We start from the raw sequence: 26,749 nt of genomic DNA, 5'->3' as shown, positions 1-26,749 counted from the left end.
TTACAAACAAATATTTCCTTTTCTTCTTAGTAGAGCTTCGTACGAGATAAAAATTCTTACGTCGAATTTCAAAGACTTTCTCAAATATTTTCTCACCTTCTCCGAGCTGAACGAGTCGCTCTGCAGCTTCATGGTGGACGCCGCCATATTGTTGCTCTCCTGATGCGACAGGTCGCCAGCTTTTAAGCTTCTCTGTTCCTGCGACACGAATGGAACCATAAAATTGCATAAAAACCATCTTTCCATTGTATTTTCAAATTATATTTTCAAATAACAATTCCAGAATCACTCTACGCGTTATTATTTCCAATCTTATTCCCAGAATCGAAAACAAAGAAGAAGAAGAGATACAAATATTTTAACAGATAAAATAAAATTCAAATTTACATATATATATATATATATTTCCAGAACATCGTTGTTTAAAAATACTTCCGAGAAATCTGAAGCTCGATATAAACTCAGGCTTCAGCGCGCGGTTCATGATGTGTGAAATACTGCACGAAGAAGAACGAGCCTTCGATATTGAAAGCGATACGAAAATAAATTCCAAACGAGAATCGTGAATATGAAATTTTATGAATATCTCACAGCAGTATAGAACCTGAATGAATTTCACAGAATTGAGACGAAGAATTGTGATTTTTCCGAGGTTCGCAGAGAAGAGATGATATCGAAAGACATTTTTGCAGAGAATTAGCACGCTATCGAAGGTCTGATTACGTCGAGTTGGCTAATAGCGACGCTAATTTATCGATAGTATGCCACAATCATGCTACTGTGCCTTCGAATATTTCTCTGATCTCGTTTCTACGTATAGATCGTACCTTCGAGTAATAATTATAATCGCGTTAAGTTTCGTTCGATCTTAATTGCACTTTAAAGGACTCAATTTTTAATTGGTTATTTATTTTTAATATTTAGGTTCGATTTTATTGAAGAAAAATTACAAGGGAATGTGAAGATAAAAAGAGATTTTTAACAGGGTAAGAATGTGTAAGTAATGAGTGGGAATATTTAATTAGTGGGAGATACAAACGTCTTGCAGAGATTGCTCCTTTGATCTCAATTCCAGCCCAGATATTTCAACGACACTTGCCATCTTCGAGCATATTTTCACTGGGGAACAGCGATACACTAAGTTCACCATACAATGGGCCAATTTTTCATTTAAAATTCTATCATAGTCACTTTTAAATCATTTAATCACATTTTCACGAGAAATAGAGTCACCGAAAAAATTCTTTCCTTAATTAAACACTAACTGGATGAAAGCAGATTGTCTTGAGAAGTTTCGCTTAATAAAACACCAATGCAATAAACACTAATTTTTAAAAAACAGAATGTCCATGGAAACGTTCACATTGGCGGAGTTTCCCATCCGAGAAATTTCGCTTCAAAAAACACCAATGCAATAAACACTAATTTTCAAAAAACAGAATATCCATGGAAACAACGTTCACATTGGAGGAGTTTCTCACTCCAGAAATTTCACTCGATAAAACACAAAACAGACTATCCAGAGGAACATTCACACCAGAGAAGTTTCTCGCTGAGAAAGTCTCACGTGTACCGGAAGTGACACGGTACCCCACAGGTGTCCCGAACGAAGACACGAGAGTGTTTTGTCAGAAAGCACGAGGTGACAAGGTTTCGCGACACAGTTCCATAACAGTCTGGCCTGTCGAAAGCTCATCGGCCGCGGCTCGACCTCTCAGCGCGCCTCGCTTCAGCTTCTGACGTCCGATTCTCTAAATATAATCCGAGCGTGTCGTCACACGCGTCCACTGTGTTCCGTTTGCTGCTCCCTGCCACCTTGCACGCCTCCCCACGTGCCGCTGTTACCGCCTCTTATCACACTCTACCACCCGGACTTTAGAGCACTGATATTCCATGGAGAAATGCCAATTATTGCGTCGTCTTCGTCTCTCTCCGTCGTTATGAAATTTCGCTGGATAACGATTAGGTATACGCGCAACAGGATGGGCGTACGAGAATTGTATAATTGAAATTTTGTAACAGTTTTAGAATTGCGTCTTAACCCTTTTGCTGTTTGTTTCGACGTCAGTCTGACTCAACGACGCTATTTCTCGTTCGACGTCGATGTGTATAGAGGAGTCGGAGGAGGAAAATTTGGCGAGGTTCGGAGTTAACCCACGGGACTACTAGCGCCGCTACCGGCGACACGTGTAATTAGAGAGGGGAATTTTTCAATGTGAAATTCAAGATTTATTTCTGTTTGTATTTTATTAGTGCAATAAAGAAAAATTGATAAAAGAAACGAAAATAAATTTTTTTTATGAATGATCGAGTTATGTTAACTTAGGAGTGCTATTCTTTGGACACTGAACGTGTTAACGATATTAGTTTAATAAGTAAAATTTATTCTGTACGTCGTTACAAATCGTCGCTTATAAAGAAGCCACTGTAGTGACGTTTCCTCACGAAGCGTCGTTTACTACGAAGCCATAATAACGCACAGTACCTAAAGGGTTAAGATTGAAACTTGAAACGATGAATCAAACGATTTCAACTAACTATTACCGAAAGAAATTTTGCATAAATGCCAAAAAACCGACCAGAATCCTTCTAAAAAATGACGTAACTGAAAACCAGGCTAAAATATCATCTCACGAATGTCAAACCACAGAATCGTGTCTTTTTTTTACAATTCAAAAGAAATGTCGTCAGTCAGAGAATAATATCGTACGTTTGTTCGAACAATTCTCTCCTATTTCGTCTCGTCTTTTGGGTTCCTTTTTTCATCATCGAAGCTAATTCAATGCGTCATTTTCTGATTTGCAGAGACGTCGATTTTTCTCTCGTTCTTAGAATAGCTCGAACGGGGAAACAAATTTGACAAACATAAATCGCTATCCAGATATTTCTATGATCGTTTACGTAAGCGACACGCGCTCCCTTCAAGCCGATGGAAATAAATTCGACCCGATGTTACCAACGATCCATCGATCACTGTGGAATTAACAGGTTGATCGTGGAATGAAATGCTGTCGAAATTAAATTGCCGGTTTAACGAGGATTTATGAGAATTTGGTTTCACGTTGATTTAATGAGCACGATGATGGAAGACAGATGAATTTACGAAATGAACGAAAACAGTTTCATTTCTTCGTTTGTTTTTTTTTTTTTCGGAGATTTTCGAGAAATTGAAGGTTTGTTTTTAGATTGTTGTGAGAGAAAATTTCTGTGAGGATAATTAGATTGTTTTTTTAATTATTGAGAAGGAAAAACGGGAAGAATGTATGAATTATATGGAAGAATTTTGATACGTTACAAGGAAAGAATTCACGCATGCCGTGAGATGGAGACGTTTATTTACTCGGGGATACCACGGGAGTTCCCCCTGAAATGAGGCAATAAATCACGATCATCCTATGAATATCGATCGAACACCTGAGTTTCTTTTTCAACGATCGTGTAAAATAAGTGAAGGAATGTGATTATTTAGCGCGTTGCTGAGAAGTGTCTTAATTTAGCGTTGACCTAATTTTCGAAAAGATCTATCTCGAATTTTTTTACATTTTCAATTTTGAACTATTCTCTGAAATCTTCAATGTTCGCTATTTATATTTCCCTAAATTCCCAATTTTCGCCAATTTTCTCATCCACATTTTCAAAATAATTCTACTCCTAATTAAGACACGAGCACAAGAATTACAACACTGATTCCACCACGAGGAAATGAGAAAATATATTTTGCAAAGATCGATTTTCTCAAATCTAAAATTTTCACTATTTACATTTCTCTAAGTTCCCAATTTTCATCTCTCATTCCCTCATATTTCCAATGTCCGCCAATTCTCTGCAATCCACAAATTCAAAACAATTCTCCTCCCAACAAAAACACTTGCACAAAAGATCACAAAATCGACAAAAATCCGCTACGAAAGAAAGTATCAAAATATACCTGTTGATCAGGATCACCCGAATCTACCAAGGATTCCTCCATGCTCATCACCACTTACCACGTGCGGCCGATCGAACACTTTCCGCTGTATCACGCCGCGATGCACTGGCCACGGTGCGCTCATCTCGCCGCAAACGCATATCACTCGCGATAACAATTCTCTCTTTCTCCCACCCTCTCTGTCAACCCACAGAGGCTACGACGATACACGCACGATTCAATCTTTCCAATCGTTTCGAATCCCAACTCGTCACTTCGATAACAGAAATCCCACGAAATCGCGTTTACCCGGTAATTAAACGACGTTCGAACGAATTAAAAAAAAAAAAAAACAGAAGAAAATGAGATAGAGATTGTTACATTGTACAGAAACGGAAAGATCGATGGTTGAACGTCGCGACGCGCACCGAACAACGAGATATCCACAAGTGGCGCACGAATTTTAATTCGTCTCTGATGGCACCGGTTGCCCCACGTGACGAGCAACGGATCTTCAGTCGTGTTTCTATTTTTCCGCGACTAGAAATAGCGGTCACATCATTCGCACGTCGGTGCAACGATTCTGTCTCGTAAACTTTTCGATACCTTGCCACTGGCCAATATTGCGCAATTTCGCGCGTCGGACGCTTCCTTGGTGGAAAGAATGGTCGGTTTTGAGACAGTGTAGCCAAATGGGCGTCTCGTTTCGTGGATTTCTGTGATTTAGGAGAGAACGGTGAATATCTCGATTATCTAACGTTTCCGGGAATTTTGTGACATTGTTTTTGAAGGTTTGAAAATTTCTTGGAACTTTATTTTAGGGGGAAAAGTGTGATTAAAGATCGACCGAAAATTTGGGAAATTTTTTACCTTTTTTATAGAATATAAAAACTTTTTTCCAAGGAAACCTTATTTTCCAAGGTGAAAAGTAATTTAAGTTTAATTTGTAACATTTTTGGATACTGTAAAATAAATTTATATTCGTATCTCTTCGCAGAATCCAAAGTGCCATTTTTAATTCTTAATTTTCCGAAATGAAGAAACGCGGTCCAAGTTTAATCCGAGTTCAAACCTCCTCCTTTTCCTATGAAGTTTCTCAAAATATCTCGAGCAGAACGAATAATTCAAAGTCATCCAAGCATGACCATCGAATTTCGTCATCGACAACATGGCGGAAGACAACGGAACACTTTGTTGCCAGTGATCGTTCTCGCGTGCCAATAACAACGTTCGCTCCTTTTGTTAACAACAGAGTCTCATTAGCGTGTCACCATCCCGACAGATGCACCTATAAATAATCCATATCATCTTCGTCACAGTGTAACACAGCTTTCGAATGATCTTGTCCCTCTTGTTAACAGTAACATTACATAAATCCCTCCCCCTGGAACAAATTCCATTCCTATGAATGGACACACATTTGAAAGTTCCGCGAGGAAACTCTGACGACAACATCACTTCAGATTGTCGATTTTCTATCTGTACGATAACGTTTTATCGATGATTTTTTTACAAAGTGACACAAGATCTCGTTCCTTCTTCTGAATAGAGGAGTACGATTCACGAGGAAATAACAACACACTGGGAAAAAAATGTTTTGATGATTCATTATTATCTGCCAACGTACGAGATAACGGCTATCAATCTCACTCTATAAATAACATTTGCTCTCGATTGGACGGATGACAATTATTGCGACAATATCGACGAGACTGTTGCGCGAGTAACTTTTTTTCTCTCTTCTTCTACAGGGTGGTTCAGAAGTTCCTTTGTGATTTAAACGGAGGTATCTTTGAGATTTCAAGGTGACATTTTTTTCTTTTTTTTTTTAGTGTGACAATTATTGAGGCAATGAGACAGGCGTTTCACGAATAATTTTCTCTCTTTTCTACAGGGTGGTCCATACGTTCCTTCATAATTTAATTCAGAACGCCTTCGAGATTTCAAAGTGTCGTTTACTTTTTCAAAGATTTCAAGGTGACATTTTTTTCTTTTTTTTTTTAGTGTGACAATTATTGAGGCAATGAGACAGCGTTTCACGAATAATTTTCTCTCTCATCTACAGGGTGGTTCATAAGTCGCTTCATAATTTAGTTGAGAACGCCTTCGAGATTTCAAAGTGTCGTTTACTTTTTCAAATAGAATAACGAGACAATTATGGAGGCAATGAGACAGTGGTGCACGACTAATTTTCTCTCTCATCTACAGGGTGGTTCATAAGTCGCTTCATAATTTAGTTGAGAACGCCTTCGAGATTTCAAAGTGTCGTTTACTTTTTCAAATATTGTAGAATAACGTGACAATTATGGAGGCAATGAGACAGTGGTGCACGACTAATTTTCTCTCTCATCTACAGGGTGGTTCATAAGTCGCTTCATAATTTAGTTGAGAACGCCTTCGAGATTTCAAAGTGTCGTTTACTTTTTCAAATAGAATGGTGTGACAATTATCGAGGCAATGAGACAGAGTTTCACGAATAATTTTTTCTCTCTTCTACAGGGTGGTCCATAAATCCCTTCATAATGTAAACGAAGGCAACTTTGAGATTTCAAGGTGACTTTCTTATTTTCAATGGTAACCCTTAATGGTATCTTTCGAGCCACTCGGTATCACCTATTTAAAAATTTGAGAAAAGAGAAATTTCTGGGGACACTTCGGAGGGCCTTGAACGTGTCCTTGAAAAGCACGGGCGGAGAATCTGGCAATTTACCCGAGACAAGCTTCGCGGTCGAGCTCTATTTCGGTTTCGCGGTTGGATATCGGTGACATCCACGCTCCTCGTTGGCACCGATTCCCGAAAATCCGTGGGAAATTTCGTGGCTGATCTCAATTGGTTCGTCACTGAATGAACCGTCGTCGCCCGGTTGAACGCGACAAAGGGGAGAGAAACCGGTACAAAGAGACAAGATTGCGCAACTTTGTTGCGCGTACGAGAACTCGCGAAACACTTGGCACGCGTTATCCAGATATGATTTAAACGGTAAAAAACAATGTTATAACGTTGATTAATGAACACCGTGGCTGAGAAAGAGGCGCACAGGTTGTTGCCGAGGAATTGTCTACTCGTCGATTTCAAACACAGGTGGAAATATTCGCGTGCAATTAAAATACACCTGTTTTGGCTCTTTAAATAATAAAAAGGTGTCACAGGTTAATTGGAAGAATTAACGATCGCAAAATTGCCGAATTTATTTCACGAAATTTCAGTTTTCAGAATTAACAAAAATTTGTATTTTTTTATTCACGTTAGAATTGGAAGAGAATTGAAAATTTTGTAGAAATGAACTTGTTAAGGGGCTTGAAAGCAATTTGCCGAATGATCAATGGTTGCAGACGATCCAATATGTAGGACACTTCAATAGTCAACGAAATTTCCACTGATTCACCACCCAACACCCACAATTCACTCGTCGAAGGAACCAAATTCACTTTCCACTGCGCAAGAACGTCCTCTAACCTAATTTTCTGTATCCACGAAAATTACATAAACCCATTTTTCTCCCCCAAGTATATCATCGAGATGTTATAAACGAGTTCACTAGGTAAACTCTGCTTATCGATCGTCAGAGAGGCTGATAAATTAAGAAACAGCGATCGATTTCAAGGAAAAAGGTCGAGCCACGTTACGCGAAACACAGAACGCATGTGTACACTGTGCGAGATATTGAAAGCAATCGTTCAATTAACACGATCCATGTGATTGCGGTTCTTCTCTGTAATCAGTCAACGAGTCGCTCTGTAATTACATGTGACTGCGTTTTTGTTGCAACGCTTCGTGAACTGTTCCCTTCATCACACTTATCGCCCCCTTTTAAACGCTGAAGAGACGATCACGGTCGTCAGCTGAGAGTTCGAGCGTGCTCTTTCCACTGATTTCTAGTCGAGTGTAGGCAAAAAGTTTGTATTTGAACAATTTTTTCAACGAGACAGTAAAAAGTTGGTTTGCACGAGTGATAAATTAAGTTTTTAGAAGAACGAGGAGCGTTACGAGCAGATGTGACATATGTTCGGACGTTAGAACGAGATTCTGCGGATTTTGAAATTGTATAGTCGGTGGAAGAAATGTTGCGAGGTTAGCGAGGTTACAATAAAAAATTAAATATGTTCAAACTCTTCGCGTTATCATCACTCATTTATCAAAGTGCTGTACTCGAAAATAAACGACCATGATCGCATCTCATTTTCATTTTATAGGTTAGCTATAACAGCAGCTATAAGCTGAACCTTGTCTTTACACTTGTAACTATTTTATTTCTGTCTAGAGTACTGACTTACTTTCGCCTTAATTTTCCTTTTTCTTCTAGTAACTATTAATATTTTCCCTTCTACGTTATTTTTCGTAAAACTGGATACGATAACCATGGAAATAAACAAACGAATAATGATTTTGTCCTCGTAAACAAAGCAAAACAAGCGAGAAACGATCGATCCTGACTCACGATACTGCTACTCCACTGCAAATCGTGAAGAACGACATCGTTTCACACTTTGTCAATTGTACCGTATTCGAGGATTTATCCACTAGGCCCTCGTTCGCCATGATTCTTCGCCTTTCGACGTTGTTTCGGGGCCTTAGGACGGGGAGAAATCCCCTCGTTAAGCTTGACCACTGTTGCCCCATCGCACACGCGAACCGACGACTATCAGCGCCAGGAACTAACTGCCTTGCCCTCGGGTTAACACCGATCGATCGACCGGGGCTTTTGCACAGCTATGTTCCACCCCCATGAGTCAAGCCACCCCCTGTAGGTATATCTCTGCGCGTGGGAGGAACTCCATGATGATGAGGATCTTGATCGAGCAATTTTTGGGAGATTGATATATTTTTGAGAATTTTTTTATCAATGTTTTAATGATTTTATTTTTTTTTTCGGGTTTGACTGAGTGGTGAACGAACTTAGGGTAGGCTTGAGAGTAGGTGGCTCTATTTCGAGAGAATTTTGGGACAGGTGATCTTGAGAGTATTCTTAAATTTTGGGTCCAGCTCTCACAAATTTCACTCTCGAGAGTACTCTCAGAGAGTGTGTCCAGCTCTCACAAATTTGACTCTGCAGAGTACTCTCACAGACTGTGTCCACCTCTCACAAATTTGACTCTTGAGAGTTCTCTCAAATTTAGTGTCCAACTCTCACAAATTTGACTCTCGGGAGTACTCTCACAGAGTGTGCCCAGCTCTCACAAATTTGACTCTGCAGAGTACTCTCACAGAGTGTGTCCAGCGCTCACAAATTTGACTCTTGAGAGTTCTCTCAAATTTAGTGTCCAACTCTCACAGAGTGTGCCCAGCTCTCACAAAATTGACTCTCAAGAGTATTCTCAAATTTTGTGTCCAGCGCTCACAAATTTGACTCTTGAGAGTTCTCTCAAATTTAGTGTCCAGCTCTCACAAACTTGACTCTCGGGAGTACTCTCACAGAGTGTGCTCAGCTCTCACAAATTTGACTCTGCAGAGTACTCTCACAGAGTGTGTCCAGCGCTCGCAAATTTGACTCTTGAGAGTTCTCTCAAATTTAGTGTCCAGCTCTCACAAACTTGACTCTCGGGAGTACTCTCACAGAGTGTGTCCAGCGCTCACAAATTTGACTCTTGAGAGTACTCTCAAACTCTCATAAATTTGTCTCTCTATTTTCTCTATTTTCTAAATATCGCAAATCCTTACGAAAGCTCACTAAAATCATTCAAATTTCACCTTTCCCCACCAAAACACCCAAATCACTACTTCCCCCAATTTAAACACACTCAACCCTTTATCCCTCAATTAACCCTTCCCTTCAATCTCTCCAAGTTATTATATCGAAGCCACATGCGCGTAACACGAGGACACGTGTACGCGCTGATTCATCGTCGCATGTAACGATCATCGAACAAGTTTGCCAACGTCTAACGATTACGATGCAGACAATTTTTGGCATCTTCTCTTGGCCAATCGATGATCACAGACCGTTCCCAGATCGAATCCTCTGAATAGTCATCTCGTTTCGAGAAATTGCGCAATTCCAACACCTCTCGAATAATCTTCAAAAGAAAACCACCTCGACAAACCTTCCACCATTCTCAAATTCTCATTCTTCCAATTCCAACGTTTCAGTTTCTCGCGGTAAAAGAAAGTATTTCCACAAAGTGTATCGATCCGTGGATGTACACACGCGTGCATCGCAGTGCGGATTATTTCTCGATAAAGAAACGATACAACGGGTCAAGGTTTGCGTGAAGAACACGCGATTTCAATGGAACGGTACACGGAAACCTCGGGGAAAATCCATTGCCCTTTGACGCTTCGATCGTTAGAACACGCGACCGTTCCATTAAAAAGGTACGACTTCTCCACGTGCGATAAATTCTTGGCCAGGCTCTATTTCAACGCTGCTCCGCTCGTGTTTACTCGGAGGTTGCTCCGTTTCAAACGTCCTAGAATTTTAACTAGAGATCGAAATAAGAGATTCCGACCGATTTATGCCTTCCTTTCACAACTTCTGCGGCCAAGCTTGATTCACGGTGAAAACGACTCGTTAAATTGGCAATTTATAGGGCATTAAACGAGGAATTACAGGGAATTACGGGCAATTCCCGATTTTTCTGAGAAGGACTTTTTTTTTAATTGTTTTATTAGAAAAAGAAGGAATGAGGATTTTTGAAATTAGTCTTCTAGGAAATCTCTGTGTTCTTTATTAGGAGAGTTGGAATTAGATTCTCTACTGTGGAAGCTCAATCAAATTAGAAATCCTTCAATTTTTCCACTGAAATCTCTTAATTTTTCTACTCCTTTATCAGAATCTCAAAAAACGAAGAATCTTTCAATTATTCTACCGGACGATCTCCATCTTCCTTATCATGAGAGCTAGAAAAATCGAAAGCTCAAAAATCGAAGAAACTTTCAATTTCTCTACTATGGAATCTCAACAGAGTTAGAAATCCTTCAATTTTTCAATTATAATCTCTTAATTTTTCTGTTCCTTTACCAGAAGCTCGAAAAATTAGGAATCTTTCATTTATTCTACCAGAAAATCTCCATTTCTCTTATCATCAGAGTTAAGAAAAACTAGAAGCTCAGGAAACGAAGAATCTTTCAATTATTCTACCAGAAAATTTCCATCTCCCTTATCAAGGGAGTTAAAAAAATCAAAAGCTCAAAAACCGAAGAAACTTTCAACTTCTTTACCACAGAATCTCCCACAAATTAAGAAATCCTTCAACTCTTCCACCACAATCTCTTCGAATCGAGGAACCCTTCGATTACTCAATCCCTTCAAACGAAACCGATCCAAATCTTCCCCCGCGTGATCTTCCACGAATACCTAACGGTCTCACCTAACATCCCGACAGTTCGCAAGTGTTACAACAGACGATGAGGTAACGAAGCGACACAGAGGAGAGAGTATCATCTCTCTGTGGTTTCGGGTACATAATCGTCGTGGAAGATTAGCGAGGGGCCAGGGAGCAACATTGTGCGCGTCGCGCGGTGCACAGTCGTTTTGGCCCGGTGTCAAAAATTCCGTCGAGTGACTCAAAAGCTACGTAGCTCGAGTTGAAAAACGGCTAAATTTAGCGAGTCCGCGTCGCGTAAATAGGAGCGTGCACGGTGAAAACGGCGAGCGTTGTTCGCGTAATCGACAACGGATCCCTGTTCGACGATGTCCACATAGGCAAATAACCCAATTCCGCAAACCTGAGAGAGGCTCGATTGAATGGTTCGCTGTGTCTGAGTATGAAAGACTGTTACTAGCTGCTTGTAATTTGTACTATGTAGTATGTAATCATTTGTGTATTCGTGTGTCGAGTTCCATGACTCTGCCACTTTTTCTTCCTTTCTTTTGTAGCTAACGAAGAAGAGATTGTTGCAGCGAGGGAGTAGGAATGGTTAAAAGTGAGCAATTATTCAATCTGGTGATAAAGGACCTTAGTGCGGGGAACTTGAATCATTTTTGCAAGGATCTTCGATAACTTTTGCAAGTGTCTTCGGTGATCTTTGCAAGGATCTTCGATAACTTTTGCAAGGGCCTTTTACCCCTTTCTTACGAGGTCCTTTATCACCTTTTTACCTTTTATCACAGATATTGGATCACTGTTTCTTTTCCACTTTTGTCCATCTCTTCTCCTTTCCCACTTTCCTCCGTCTCTCCTCCTTTCCCACTTTTTCCCTATCACAGCTAACCCCTCTGCTTCACCAATCACAAAACCCCCCCCAAAAAACCGCAAAGCCTCGAAACTCCGTACACCAATACTCAAAGCATCACACATTGAACGCTAAAAATTGCAAGCACCCATCAGTAACTCCTTCATACGCATAGTATGAAAAGCATAGCCTCCAAGAAAACTTGCACAGTATGGCAGCTACAGTACGAAGCGACACTGTGCAATAATAACAATAATTCTTATCGTTGACCGATTTCAGATAAGCTATCCAGACTGCTGTTGATCGCGAGAAAACCTACTTCGTTTATTGTTGCTACTTTCCATTTTTCCATCGATTTTTCACCGAACACGCTGTGTTTCATACTCCAAGATTCGAGTGCCTTTCGATAATTAATTTATCAACAGATTAACCTCTAGCACACTCTATTACCGACGCAATTAATCTCGATTATTAACAGTTTCAAGAAGTTCTCTGAGATCGATGACTTTTCGACAATTAATCAATTGATAAAATATTACTCAATTTCCTATCGCTAAACTCTAGATAGAGCAACCCCATTATCGATGCGATTACTATTACAAAAGGATCCGATAGAATAGCGATTCCTGCAAGATTAGATTACCATTGTTCTATGTTAAATGAATCACTGTTATCGAAAGATTACACTATTATTAATCACGAGAAAAGTATTTCTCATTACTGTACTATTTTCTAAATCACAATTAGATCGTTATCTACAGTTACGTTTAACAAGATTACACTTTCAGATTAATCTCTATTGTTGAATATCACAGGTTTTTTAAATCTCTGTCAATTTTTTCCCTTTCGTCTGCGTGCAGGTATTATTTACCCCATCTTTTCGTTCGAGAGTTTAGCAACCACGTGCGTCGAAATTCTGGCGGAAGAGTAACAGTCGAGCGTTTCCCCGAACCACAGAGACGTTTAAGAGGACTGTTTATCGGATGGTCGCGTGAGAAGAGCGGCTTGTTCGAACGGGAGAGATCATCAGGAGGAGAAACGATCGTGTCAACGACCGAAGAGGAGGCGAGTTTCGTGCCAAACTATTCTACGCGAGGCGAGTTTAGGCCGCACCCAGAGCAACGCCTTCCTTTCGATCCTTTTGCACGACGGAACCAGCTGATGCTTGTTCTCTAACGACCGAGTATGACACAAAAGGATCCCGCGTGGTACCAGTTTGCTCCGAGCTCGTTTCTTTGTTAAACAGGCTAAGTTTCGTTTTGTGTTGATGAATTTCTGATATAGAACGATTCTCTTTAATAAAGTTCTTTTTCTTTATGGAGAAGTGGGATTTGGTTGTTACTCAGAGAAACCCGAGTACCTTCCGTTTCAGGTGAACACATTCCTGATATCGAGCGACTTTTGAAATAAAATTTTGTTACGAATAAAAGCTTAATCTTTGAACAGTAATAATTTTTTCTTAGATTTGTCTGTCATTTAAAGAGAACCTAAATACTATGTTTGGTAATTGAAAATTCTCTAGGTCTCATAAGGTGCCTAAAGAAATTCTCAAACTTAAAAAAAAATTTTAATTAAAAAAGAAAGAAATTTCTGTTATATGAAAAGAGCCTGAATTTTAGTCTCAGATTTCTCTGGTATATAAAAAGAACCTAAATACTATCTTCAGTAATTGAAAATTCTCTAGGTTTCATAAGGTGCGCCAAAAAATTTTAATTAAAAAGAAGGATAAATCTCATTTCAATAGTATTCAGGAATTGAGAATTCCGAGTCTCACAAGATGCACAAAGAAATTCTCAAAAACTTAAATAAAAAAGAAAAAAGAACAAATTCTTCAAAATCTTGGAACTATCCCTTAGATCCTTAATTTCGCCCTGACCACGGATGACAAATCGCGCCTTTCCTCGGTGATTTAAGAGGTTCTAATGCAGATTTCGCAAGGCCTCGACAGTATGTCAAGAGTAGAGAAACATTAACATCGACTCACCCTCGCTGCGGCGACGCTTTTCTCAGCGGAGACGCCATCGAGTTCGACTCGCGCCCTCGCCGCCGTCGCGGCGCTCTGCTCCTTGTACGAGACGTCGCCAGCCTGTAAAGCTCTCATCTCGGCGCTGTTCGCGGTCGCCTTCTCGGCGCTGAAACCGTCTGTGACAACCTGAAATCCGAAGGAACGCAAAAATTAACAAACTCCGCTAAATACCTAAATCAGAAAAACCATAAATAGACCTAGTATCAGAAGCGTACAAAAAAAGGGGTGAAAATAGTGACCTTGGCGCGACGGAAACGGGGTTAAAGATAGAATTCAAGCGGAAAGAGATCTCAGCTGTTGAGAGAGGAAGCACAACGCGTGACATTCGTCGTAAAAATAACTTTCTCGGCTGGACGCACCTCCGATGACTTACAAAATCGAGGAAAATTCTCGAAAAATCGGATTTCCTTCCTCGTCGATCGATCGTCAAGTTTCGAGAAACGAGGGAGAATCAAGGTGGAAAAATGGTACAGCGTGCAGGGTGGCGAATTTCAATCGATACATCACTGGTGGTTTGGCTCGAGGAGTTACCTAGAGATAGACTCCGAGTCCTTGACCTAGACTACCTAGAGGAAACCGCACCTCCGGCCAAACGTTGCGCAGCTCTGTGTCGCCAAACGTTCGCGAACTCCACGCGGCCATCCATCATTTCACGCGCAATTTCCAACCGGGAAGAAATTTGGCCGATCTTTTATCCAGCGGTAAATCAAAATGGACGGGAGAGTGTTATTTTGCAGGGACTCGTTAAAATTCATCGATTCTATAAATGGTACGACGGCGATATTTTCAGGTAGGTCTTGCTTTCTGATACGCATTTATGAAGAATTGGAGGATTAGGCGTGTAGATAAACGTTCATTGTTCGATAAGAAAATGCGGTGGAGGTTTAACGAGAGTTGCTTGATATTTCCTTTGAAACTTCTTCATGCTTCTTTTTTTTTTGTCACCTTGTACTTGAGATTTGCTGTATTTAACAGTGATCAGTGAAAAGGTAGTAAAATATTTGAATAATTTTACTTAAAAATTAGTATTTGAACCGTACGTTCAACTTAAAAATCAGTGAAAATTGATGTCAAATTTTTAACTCTTTACTGTTAACCCCTTTAATTCAATATTTAACCCTTTAATGCTCAAGACGTTCAATTTAACTTTTAACCCTTTACTACTCAACGCGTTCAATTTAATATCTAACCCTTTGCTGCTTAACCTCTTCAATTTAATATTTAACCCTTTATTGTTCGATCCCTTAAATTTACTGCTTCCTTCAATTTAATGTTTAACTTTTCTACTGTTTATTCCTCCAATCTAATATTTAACCCTTTACCATTTCAACGACCACATACCATACTCTTCTTATTATCGATAATAAATCAGATTAACCAAATAAAAATCCAACAAACAATACCCATATGATAATTCTCGAGTGTTACAAACTGGAACTACAGCTACAATCAAGATAAACCATTATCACAGGTACAACATATCTCTATCCATAGTTTATCCATAATCTACGAGCCTTCGAAAACCTCGACAAACCCACACAGATCATTCCAAAGTAGAAAAGAAATCAGAACGCAATTACATACCTTCGTCTTCGAAGCACTGGTCATCTTCTTCTGTTCGAACTTCATCGTTTCCTGTCCAGCAGGTAAATTCGTCATGTTCGAAATATTCGACATACTGATCGGCGGGCTCATATTGTGAAGATTGTTCAACGAGTTCAACGAGCTCAACTGCGAAGGAGATCCTCCTGTCAGCGTGACAGTTCCCGTGGAAGGTGGCGGAGTGTCCGGATCCGGAAACGTCACCAATGGTTCCGTCAGATCGCCTTCTTCGGTACCGTTTCCGTCCCTAATAGAAAAAACACGAGAACGATTTCGACTGCCGTGAGAAATTCCTCTGGAAGGTGGCGGAGTGTCCGGATCCGGAAACGTCACCAATGGTTCCGTCAGATCGCCTTCTTCGGTACCGTTTCCGTCCCTAATAGAAAAAACACGAGAACGATTTCGATTGCCGTGAGAAATTCCTCAATTTCGCGTGTCGATGTGCTCGACACGCCTGTGTATTTACGCGGCGCGAAGCTTTTGAAAATAATCGCGGTGCACCGGGCTAAAACGAGGATTTCGCCGGTTATAAATAACACCGTGGACGTGACTTTGCTGATTACGAGACGGTCTGCTGGATACTTTTGCATTTCAGAATGAAAGTTCGACTGAGGTGAGTATTTTTAGAGTTGGTCTAATTTGGGGAGTGGAACGGGTTCGTTTTGTGGTAGACGCTGGGTGTACTGAATGGAAAAGGGTTTAATTGAAAGTGTCTTTACTTAGCGATGATATGGTGGGTCAAGATTTAATTAGGATAATTTAAAAATTTGTGAAACTAATTCTTTTGTATATAGTTAAACGAGTTTTAGATTTAGAATTGTCAGTGAATTTCTGAGATTGTTAATTCTTGGTAATGATATAGTGGTTCAAGATTTAATTAGGGTAACTTGAAAATTTGTGAGAAACTAATTTTTTTGTATATTGTTAAACGAGTTTTAGATTTAGAATTGTCAATGAATTTCTGAGATTGTTAATTCTTGGTAATGATATAGTGGTTCAAGATTTAATTAGGATAATTTGAAAATTTGTGAGAAGCTAATTTTTTTGTATAGTGTTAATTCTTGGTAATGATACGGTGGGCCAAGATTTAATTAGGATAATTTAAAAATTTGTGAAACTAATTTTTTTGTATATTGTTAAACGAGTTTTAGATTTAGAATTGTCAATAAATTTCTGAGATTGTTAATTCTTGGTAATGATATAGTGGGCCAAGATTTAATTAGGATAATTTGAAAATTTGTGAGAAGCTAATCTTTGCATAGTGTTAAACGAGTTTTAGATTTAGAATTGTCAATGAATTTCTGAGATTTTTAATTCTTGGTAATGATATAGTGGTTCAAGATTTAATTAGGGTAACTTGAAAATTTGTGAGAAACTAATTTTTTTGTATAGTGTTAATTCTTGGTAATGATACGGTGGGCCAAGATTTAATTAGGGTAATTTGAAAATTTGTGAGAAGCTAATTTTTTTGTATAGTGTTAATTCTTGGTAATGATGCGGTGGTTCAAGATTTAATTAGGGTAACTTGAAAAAATTGTGGGGAGATCAGCCTTGAAGCTAATTTTTTTTATAACCTGTTAAATGAATTTTAGATTTTGAATTGTTAAAGAATTTCTGAGATTTTTCATTTCTGGTAACGATACGATCGTCCAAGATTTAATTAGGGTAATTTTAAAAATGCTTTGAATTGTCAATGAAATACAAGAGCAAAAATAAAGATGACCCTCTGATCTTGCACAAATTATCACAGAAAAGTCTACTATTCACCAAAGTTCTGTCCATTTCACAATAAACAATGTAATTACAATTACAATATTCCCAAACTTAAATGACAAAAATCGCACAAACTACATACAGCGTGTAACAAAAGTTCCCAAACTCCGAGCGCAATAATAATTTATCTTGCTCGACTAGAATACGTCGAAAAGGGAAGCACGATACCTTCGTAAATTGGCAACCTTAATGAGTGACGTCAAGCGACCAAAATGTTGAAGTACGTAAATCAAACGTTTTTGTTACACACTGTAGCAGTCAGTAAAATGATACTAAAATGCCAGCTTGCATTAAAATTGTATAAAAACGACGAATGAGATGCACCTTTCCACGAGGGTCCAAGCTGAACGATACACAGTACGTAACAAAGCTACCTAAGTTCTAACTTCGATCATTAATCAAACTCAAACGGACGACGTTACGTTTCTAACAAAAAGGGAATCTTCATAAATTGGCAAACTTGATGACTGACGCGAAACGTCGAAAATATCGAAGTACTTGAACCAAAGATTTTTGTTACACACTGTAAAAAGGACTCCTAGAAACTGAACTCCGATAGTGAGAAAAGGATCCTTGCAGCTTCGCGGATCGGCAAACTTGAGTGACATGAAAGACCCAAAATATCAAAATACGTAAACCAAAGATTTTCGTTGAAACGCTAACTTTAACCGACAAAACACTGAACTCTGATAGTGAAAAAACGATTCACAAAGCTTCACAGACTGGCAAACTTGAGTGACGTGAGACGGTCCAAAATATTAAAATGCTTATACCAAAAATTTTTGTTACACTGTAGAAAAAGCTCCCAAACACTGTACTTTGATAGTTAAAAATTGGTTCATAAAGCTTCACAAATTGGCAAACTCGACGAGTGACGTGAATCGTTCAAAATATCAAAATACTTGAACCAAAGATTTTCATCAAAACGCTAACTTCAGCTAACAAAGTACCGAACGTTGGTAGTGAGAAAAAAAAAAAAAGAACGTGTCAAAGGAGGATCGGATAAAAAGGATGAAAGAGACCCACCTGTCCACGAGGTTCTCCATGCTGCTGCGCAGTCGCTGCGAGAAATTCGTGGAAATGTTATTCTTCATCTCTGATATGCCGCGTTGAAGTTCCCTTAGATCGCTCTTCATGGAGCTCGCTTTCATCTCACTCGACGAGGACGAGGTAAGAATCCTCTGGGAGGATTTGGCCACCCTGCTCGAACTGCTGCTGCTGCTCTGGCTCTGGTTCGTCGTCAGCATCTGCCGAGTCAAAAGCCGTTTACGTTCTATTTAAAATCCACGTGAGATGACTCACACTCGCCTATTCGTCTCACTCTATCTCTCTCGCTCTTATCTATCTATCTCGCCGTTGTATTACCCTCCTCGAATGTATAGGTACACTTAGAAACGAGCTTTTTCCCGCGAATTATCCAAATCACTTTTCCACGATTTTTCCGATCTTGTTAGATCCTCGCCGTGTTTCTTTAGTGGATCGTGATGCTTCTCTCACGTGCTTTAGAGAACTCGTCTTTCTCGTAATTATGCGATTTCAGGGATGTCTTTTGGAGGATAATTGTTTCTGATATATGAGAATAATTATTTAGAGAAAACTATTTTAGATATACGAGAATTATTTAGAGAAAATTATTTTAGCTACATGAGAATAATTATTTAGAGAAAATTACTTTAGATAAATAAAGATTAATACTTTTTTCTATCATGATTTTAGATACGAATATTAATCGAAGATTTAACGCTTCCACGGCTTCCAGAGCATAATTATTAACACCCCAAAGCTTCAACGATAAGAATAATAATAACAAGTTAATTTTCGCGTAGAATATGAAGATTAGAGATTGCAGTGATACGAAAATTAATATTAATATTTTACCGATACGAATGTTAATCATTTTTTTTTTTTAATATCCAGGCTCCCAAGGCTTGAAGCATAATTATCATTTACGCTCGAAAGTTTCAATGATAATAATCATGAATTAATATTAACTCTATGAACACCAAAGAGAATATTAAAGTATAAGGGAGGGGTAATAATTAATGGGTAATAAGTAGGGCGATAGGTTAGTAGAGTACGAGGGAATGGAAGAGAGAGAGAGAACGAATCGAATGAGTGAATAAGATAGTTTTATAAAACGTAGATTATTGTAAACCAAGTCAAATTCATGGCTGTGAGGCTGAATAAATAAATATATACAGGGTGTCCCCGTAACTCCTCGAACACCCGGAAATGGGGGGTTGCTGGAGTGACTCTGAACAACTTTTTCCTTTACCAAAATCCAGTTTGAAGCTTCGTTTTCGAGTTATTAACGAAAAACACTGGCCAATTACAGCGCGCGTAGAGCCCGCGCTCAGGGGCGAAGAACAAAGGCTATTTTCAGACCTCCGCTATTTTCTTCACGATTCCGACTAATTGGAGATTTTTCAAAAATTTATACAAACGTCGGAATGACGGCAAAAACCCATTTCTCTAAGCCTTATAAAAATAGCGGTGCAAAGTGAAATTTTTTTGACAGCGATCGATAACCGAGAAGTGACGCGTACGCATTTGTTCGATCGCGCGCGGGTGAGCCTCTGTTCTCCGCCCCTGAGCGCGAGCTCTACGCGCGCTCTGATTGGCCAGTGTTTTTCGTTAATAACTCGAAAACGAAGCTTCAAACAACATTTTGGTAAAGGAAAAAGTTGTTCAGAGTCACCCCAGCAACCCCCCATTTCCGGGTGTTCGAGGAGTTACGGGACACCCTGTATATTAATACTTCTCTATGTAGAATACGAAAATTAGAAATTGCAGCGACACAAAAATTGCTATTAACATGGACAATTCTTTGTGTACAATGCAGAGATTCGAAATTATAATAATCGAAGGAATTCTTCCTGTATCACGAGTTTCGCCCACAGACTATCTATCTCCAACCAAATCAAACACGGAATAATCGATTCACCGAGACAAGGATCGAGATAGTCCAAACAAACACCTCTAATTTATCCCCCCCCCAAAACGTTCCGCAAAACAGCAATAATAGACACTTCAAGCCACCGTGTAAAGTCTCCGTTAAACCAGAAACGAATCCCTCCCGATGTCGCGAAATACCGAAACCTCTGCACCGAACCGAGATGGAATGTCGGTGGAGAAAACAACGGAATAATTCAACCACGAAGAGAACTGCAACAATTCTGTCGGCGTCCACTTGAAAATAAACCGTTTGACGATAAGCCAACGTCGCCAGGAACGAACGTGACCAACGAAACCGCGTGAAAATCACAATCTGCATCTGTCGCACTCGTGCGAATTAAAAAAATAGAAACACATCTTCTTCCATTAGGTATCACAATGTAAAAGGAAGTCTTAGACGAGCGTGTGTCCAAGCTAGAGGAGTTTCTCGGTGGAAATACCGTGGAAAATCGTTCAGTCGTCGTCTGCTACTCCGGTCCAATTAAATTCTCTCTTCAAGGAAGACAAACAGAGCGCCTGTCTGGTGAATGTCCAAAGAAGCGGCCGCACAGGATGCCAAAAGAACGGTAAAAGTGAAGCAGAAGCAACGTCTCTCGGGGAGAAAACGACGAGGCTTGGGAGGAAGTGGAAGAAGAGAGATGGTTCTCGCGTTGAAGGTTCCCGGACCTGGAAACTTTTGTCTTCCTTGTCGCCGTTTTGTGTCGGTGAAGAAGAAAAAAATTTTCGCGTGGGCGACAATTACGTAAAAGCGGAGGTATGTGCACCGGCTGCTTGATTATTCGATTAGTTTTGTGGGGAGAGAGAAGAACGAGGAAGATCGAGGTGGATTTGGTGGGTTTACAAGTGTCTGTGGTTCAAGAGATTTTTTGAGAGTATTCCTGGTGCTTTTGCATTGTGATTTTCTTGAGAATTTTTTTAGTAATTTTAGTAATTTTTTGAAAAATAATTCACGAACTTAAATTTAAACTTGATTTTTTGCATTCAATTTTTTAACCTACATTTAAATTTGGTGTTTTTAATGTAAATAGATATGGCGAAAGTGACAGTGCAATACATCAGTGGATAATTTTTTTGAAGAATAATTTTTGAACTTAAATTTCAGTTTGAATTTTTACGTTCAATTTTTCCACCCAAATTTAAATACTGATTTTTTAATTTCATTAAATATGACTAAAGTGACAGTGGGTAATTTTTTTAAAGAGTAACTTATGAATTTGAGCTTGAATTTAACCGAATACGTCTAAAGTGACAGTGAAATACATTACAGGATAAGTTTTTTTAAAGAGTCCTTTTCAAACTTGAATGTAAAGTTGAATTTTTGAAGCCAAATTTAAATTTGCATTTCTTAATCGAACCAAACATGGCTAAAATGGTAGCAGATAATTTTTTTTTAAGGAATAATTCTCAAACTTAAATGTGAATTTGAATTTTTCAACCCAAATTTAAATTCGGATTTTTTAATCCAACTGAACAAGGCCAAAGTGACGGTGACTAATTTTTCCAAATAACGACCTTCGCGCTGAAATGTAAATTCGAACTTTTCGATCTAACTCGACTTGCACGAAATGCATCCTAATTTCGGCAGATTACATCACACTCGTGGTCGTTTCGTCACGTCGATAGAAATAGAGCATCAAATCACAAAAAGATTCCAATTCCTGATAAGCGCTCTATTTCCATCGCGATATTACGAAACGGATAGTTGTTGCATAGCAGAGTGGTCGAGTGAGGCAACAAGGTGAAACAGCGAAAATTGCAAACGAGTCAAGAATACGCGAAAGATGAAAGGAGGCGTAATTAAAAGAGAGAATGTGTCGTTGATAAGGTTATCAGTGGGCGGTACTGAAACACGTGGACTCTGTATCCGTTGCATAATCGCCGGTTTGGCTCCCGACAAACAGATCGCACATTCAGATTTTCCTCCTTGAGATCTATCAAAAGTGAAACGTCTGATTCACCGTCGTCGTAGTCTCCAATTAACTCTTCTCGCGAATCTCTTATTATTACATCTGACCGTTTTTAAATGTTGTTGATCTTCTTATAAGGACTCTCTAATCACGTGCTCGACGAGGGAGCATGTGATAGAAATTCTGAGAGGGTTCAACGTTTTCCACGTGTCTCAACCAGTGCCAAGAGCGTTTTGTTTATTACAATCGGATATTAACTATAGACAATTCTATTTCGGTGCAATTGTGTATTGGATATAAATAGTTCGTAAGAAAAGTGCAGGTAATTCAGTCTGCGAGAAATCGAGATAATGCATCGACGAAAAATGAAATTTTTAAGGATTTCCAGGATTTTTATGGACTATTTTTGAAATTAGGTGCCTTCTGTAACTCTTCGATCGCACGACTGCCGTGAAAATAAACAGAAAGTCACGCGATTCGAGAAAATACACACTTTTAAGATAGCAGATAAATATATTTTTACGAGAATCGGTTCGCGATATCGGTCGAACCTACTCTAAAATTTATTTACAACAGACGTATCGAGATTCACGGAATGTAATTGCAAAAATCGAGTAAAAAAATGGAAGTAAAAATTGAAAAATATCGATCGAAGAGTTCCTCGGAGTTTCGTTCTACGAATTTGTTGTTAAACACTTCGTTTGAATTTTCCCGCCCTTGAAACGACTCAGCTGTTCACGCGCCACGTGGCCCGAGAGGGAACTCCGTGAAAAATGACGGCGAATTAATTTTGGAAATTCGCTCAGGCTTTGGTTGCGGAATCGCCCTGTAATTCCAAGTAATTCCGTGGTCAGGAAAGCTCGGTGTGGGCGAACAGGCGTCGCGACGCTACGAGCGTCGGATTAAATGTTACTTTTCGTCGCGTTCTTTAAAAATAGAAAGTTCGATGGCAGAGCTTATTAAGTCGTTCCTCTAGCGCCTCGAATCGATTTTCCAAAACGAGTTCTGCGAACGACACGGTTAGAGTATAATCGAGATTCACCGTTGAAACGAGAATTTCGCCAATTCTCGGCGAAACATGAGTAATACAGTCGATTCGATTTGTTTTCCTTCTAATTTTATTGCAGCGTAAAGTGTGCCGTGTTTGAAGAATTGAATCGAAATAGATGAAACGATTTTTATTTCTTGATTATTCTACAGTTTTTAATTTTACTATTTTTAAGGTTTGTTTTGGTTTTTTAAAGTAAAGGTATTTATATTTTATTTTATTCGATATTTTTCTGGTGCAGTTTGTTTATTAGGAAACGAATGAGAAATATGGAATAATTACCTGTGACGACGAGGTGACCTGTGGATGATGGGTGACATGGCTCCTGCCGGACACCATGTTGTTCTTCTTCTGGAAATTCTCCATGACAGTGTGCATGTCACCGTTTTCCCCTCCCTCCACTGGGAACTCCGACATCTGCAACAACAACCGACCAAATTCTTACCAAAACTGCGATCGCTAACTTCCGAAACAGGTTTCTGTTGTTTTCTCCATGTATCAAATGGTTTAAAAGTATTGCCACTATCGAGTGATTCGAATATTGACGTCAGAATACACGAACGACGATTATTTTTCGAATTTTCACACCTACTAAATATCCATCAATTTCGCGGGGAAATTTTTGAACCAGCCTGTATGTCGCAGTAATTTGTCGTCACACACACTGGGACTACCGTTCACCGTACGGTAAACCGAGTGCAAATGATCGAACTGCGAAACTCGTTGCGGCTTGAAATCAGGCAAACACGCAAACCACTACCACCCACGTGCTCGTTAATAATTGCACCGAGTCGATCCTACCAGCTGATCCCGGATCTTGAAAATTCGTTCGGAAACTTCGCCTTTCTCTTCCCTTCACGGTTAATTGCTTCTGAAAAGCGTATTGCGTGCCGAACGATAAAAAAGAGAAGAAAGAAAAAGAACGCGTGAAAAATGTATTATGGTAACGCGCGCGTTCCGAGAAGTAGAATTATTCAAGAGCGTAAACAAGATGCAAATACACTTTTCCACGGAACGAAGCGCCACGACACGACGATCGTTGCAACGAGAGAAAAATAAAACGTATCGAACGTATGCGTCTTCGCGAATTTACGGTCGATCACAAGCGAAGAAAAAATATAAAACTAATCCCCGAGTGACATTGAATAGAGCTTCGTAAAGCTCTCGATTCTACGTACATCTACGCTTGGATGCTTCTCGGAAAAAGATACGTGAGATATGCGAGTCTCGCAACACGTCTGTTACGTAAATGGAACCTTGTGGTCAACGGAACCGAAGGAAACACGCTTGCGTGTGTACGTGTTCTGTGTCAACACGCCAGACCGTTCTTTTGCTTAAGAAAAAACTGATGGATATGTAAACACCGGAGCCGTTTGCATCTGGAGTGTATAGGTAAACTTTGAAACACGCGTATACCCTCTACCACTGACGATTGCAGGCGTACGGTGTAACACAAAGAAACACTGGTCCAAAAATGCCAATTCGATGAAAACAAGGCATTTAAAGGGGCACAGTGGCGCGCGAACGGCTGAACCACTAACCATTTGACAGTTCACCGAGGGCACGCACGCTTCCTCCTTCCAACCTACTCCTCTTTATCTGCAAGTATCCACCCCACCATGTTTTTCCTTATCGTTTCGAGAACCTCGACGCACGCACTTGAGCAGCATCGCCCTCTCGAAGCATCCCGTTGCAATTCTCCTTATCTTTAGAAACGTTTGTGTCGCAAGGAACGACACATGCACACTTTCACGTGTCATCGTTAGTCGCCACTTTCGGCCACGCTCGCGAACGTATTTTCATCTCGATCGTAAAAATTACGCAACGACAATGTTTCTTTATTAAATCTACTATTTTTATCAACAGAAAAGGACACCGAAGAACGATCGATCACGATTCGGACAATCAACGACGGTAGAACAACGGTTTCGTGGATGTTTAACGTGGATAACCTCTACCGGCTGGCACAAAGGACACGCGCGTGGTCAGCTGTCCACTCGATAATGATCGCGCGACGGTTGGACTTAGACTGAGCGGCTGTGACGCGCCGATGGCGCGAGAGCCGCGATCGCAGCGCCGCCAGCCCCACCGTGGCGACCCCGCAAAACTCGCAATTCCGCATAGCTCGCGCGCACGTGAGAAAAGCCTCGAATTAAGAACGAAAACCGGGTCGTAACATCGAGATTCTACGAACAGGCTACCAGACTGAATGTAACTGATTAAAGAACGTGTCTGTTCGATTATCGTACACCCGTGACAGATAACCGAACGTGATACAGTTATCTTCGACGAGAGTTTTCAATTGGAATCCTTTTCGGCGAGGGGGAAATCCCCCCGAAGATGTCGTCCTTCGACGAAAGTGTGTTTTTTTTTAAAGAACCTAGATAGGGAGTCTCGAACTCGAATTTCATGGCAAACGACTTCTCTGTACGTCGGTGTTTCTTCGACAGTATCGAAAGTCTGCCAGCAGCCAGATCTCTTCGGATCTTTAACTTGTTTCAGCCAGCGCAGATGGCGCTGTTTTATGAATGAAACAGCAGCGTGAAAAAAAGCGAGCAAAAAGAAGGTAACGAGGATGTTATTTCACTTTTCTACGGCTCTTTTCTTCTTTCTCGCCGGAGATACGTACAAAAGAAGTACACAATGTCGGAACCAGCGAAAGTTTTCATTTACGTTCACAGTGGTCGGAAGGCGAAAAGTTTCGCGTACTGTTCCGAGAATCGGAGTTATCGTTGTCCCAGTTTACACTCGCCCCTGTACGGAAGCGGTGTGTGGGGAGGCAAGTCCGGTTAATGAGATCGAAAAATCGTGTACGATTTTATAGGTTGGCTTCTTCGAATTCCGATGACAATTCGATACAACTTCGCTTTATCTCTTTTAATAAAATTCAATTTATCTACGCGAGAGTACGGTTCGTTTGTATATGCCAAAGCGTGCCGATCTTGTTTAATCGTCCATACTGGTGTGGAGATAGAAATTGCTCAGATGTACCGGGCGTCTCGTAAATCAGGCCATAGAGTAGAGAATGGAGAAAAATAAGACGGCGTTTATTGCGAGGAATGAACGAAAGTAAAATTGGACAAGTGAGAGGAAATAAGATCGCAGCTGAGCATAGTGGTATTAGATTATTTACAGAGGTAGTAAAATTTCGCTTTGAGGTGGATTTCACTCTGGCTATTCTCAGTATGTCTATAAAACGAACGTGTGCCTAGAGGCGACTACGCGACAGCCCTTGACTGATTTACGTTGAGAAGGAATGCTGGCTTCTCGGGTTATCTGCCTGTTCTGGACGTAGCGTCAAGCACGTCTGAGAATTCAGGTCAGGATATTCGGATAGAGTTGATAGTGGACGTGCTACTGAACGGAGCTGGGAGAGTATGCCAGTCATTGTTGTGAGAAAGAGTTACGGCATGTGGAA

At 39.9% G+C, this 26,749-nt stretch overlaps 1 protein-coding gene across 1 annotated transcript in view; it reads right to left on the bottom strand.

Annotated features, from left to right (window-relative positions):
• LOC108571663 (sterile alpha and TIR motif-containing protein 1) overlaps positions 1–26,749 on the bottom strand; it is a 46,476-nt gene that overhangs the window by 5,830 nt on the left and 13,897 nt on the right. Inside the window, 5 exon segments of the mRNA XM_017933763.1 lie at positions 97–198; positions 14,005–14,172; positions 15,631–15,895; positions 18,448–18,668; positions 23,614–23,748. Of these exon segments, the coding sequence (XP_017789252.1) occupies positions 97–198; positions 14,005–14,172; positions 15,631–15,895; positions 18,448–18,668; positions 23,614–23,748 (891 nt within the window).

Source organism: Habropoda laboriosa, unplaced genomic scaffold (assembly GCF_001263275.1).
Source record: "Habropoda laboriosa isolate 0110345459 unplaced genomic scaffold, ASM126327v1 scaffold15, whole genome shotgun sequence".
Lineage (NCBI taxonomy): Eukaryota > Metazoa > Arthropoda > Insecta > Hymenoptera > Apidae > Habropoda > Habropoda laboriosa.
This window is presented reverse-complemented; position numbering and strand designations above follow the sequence as displayed.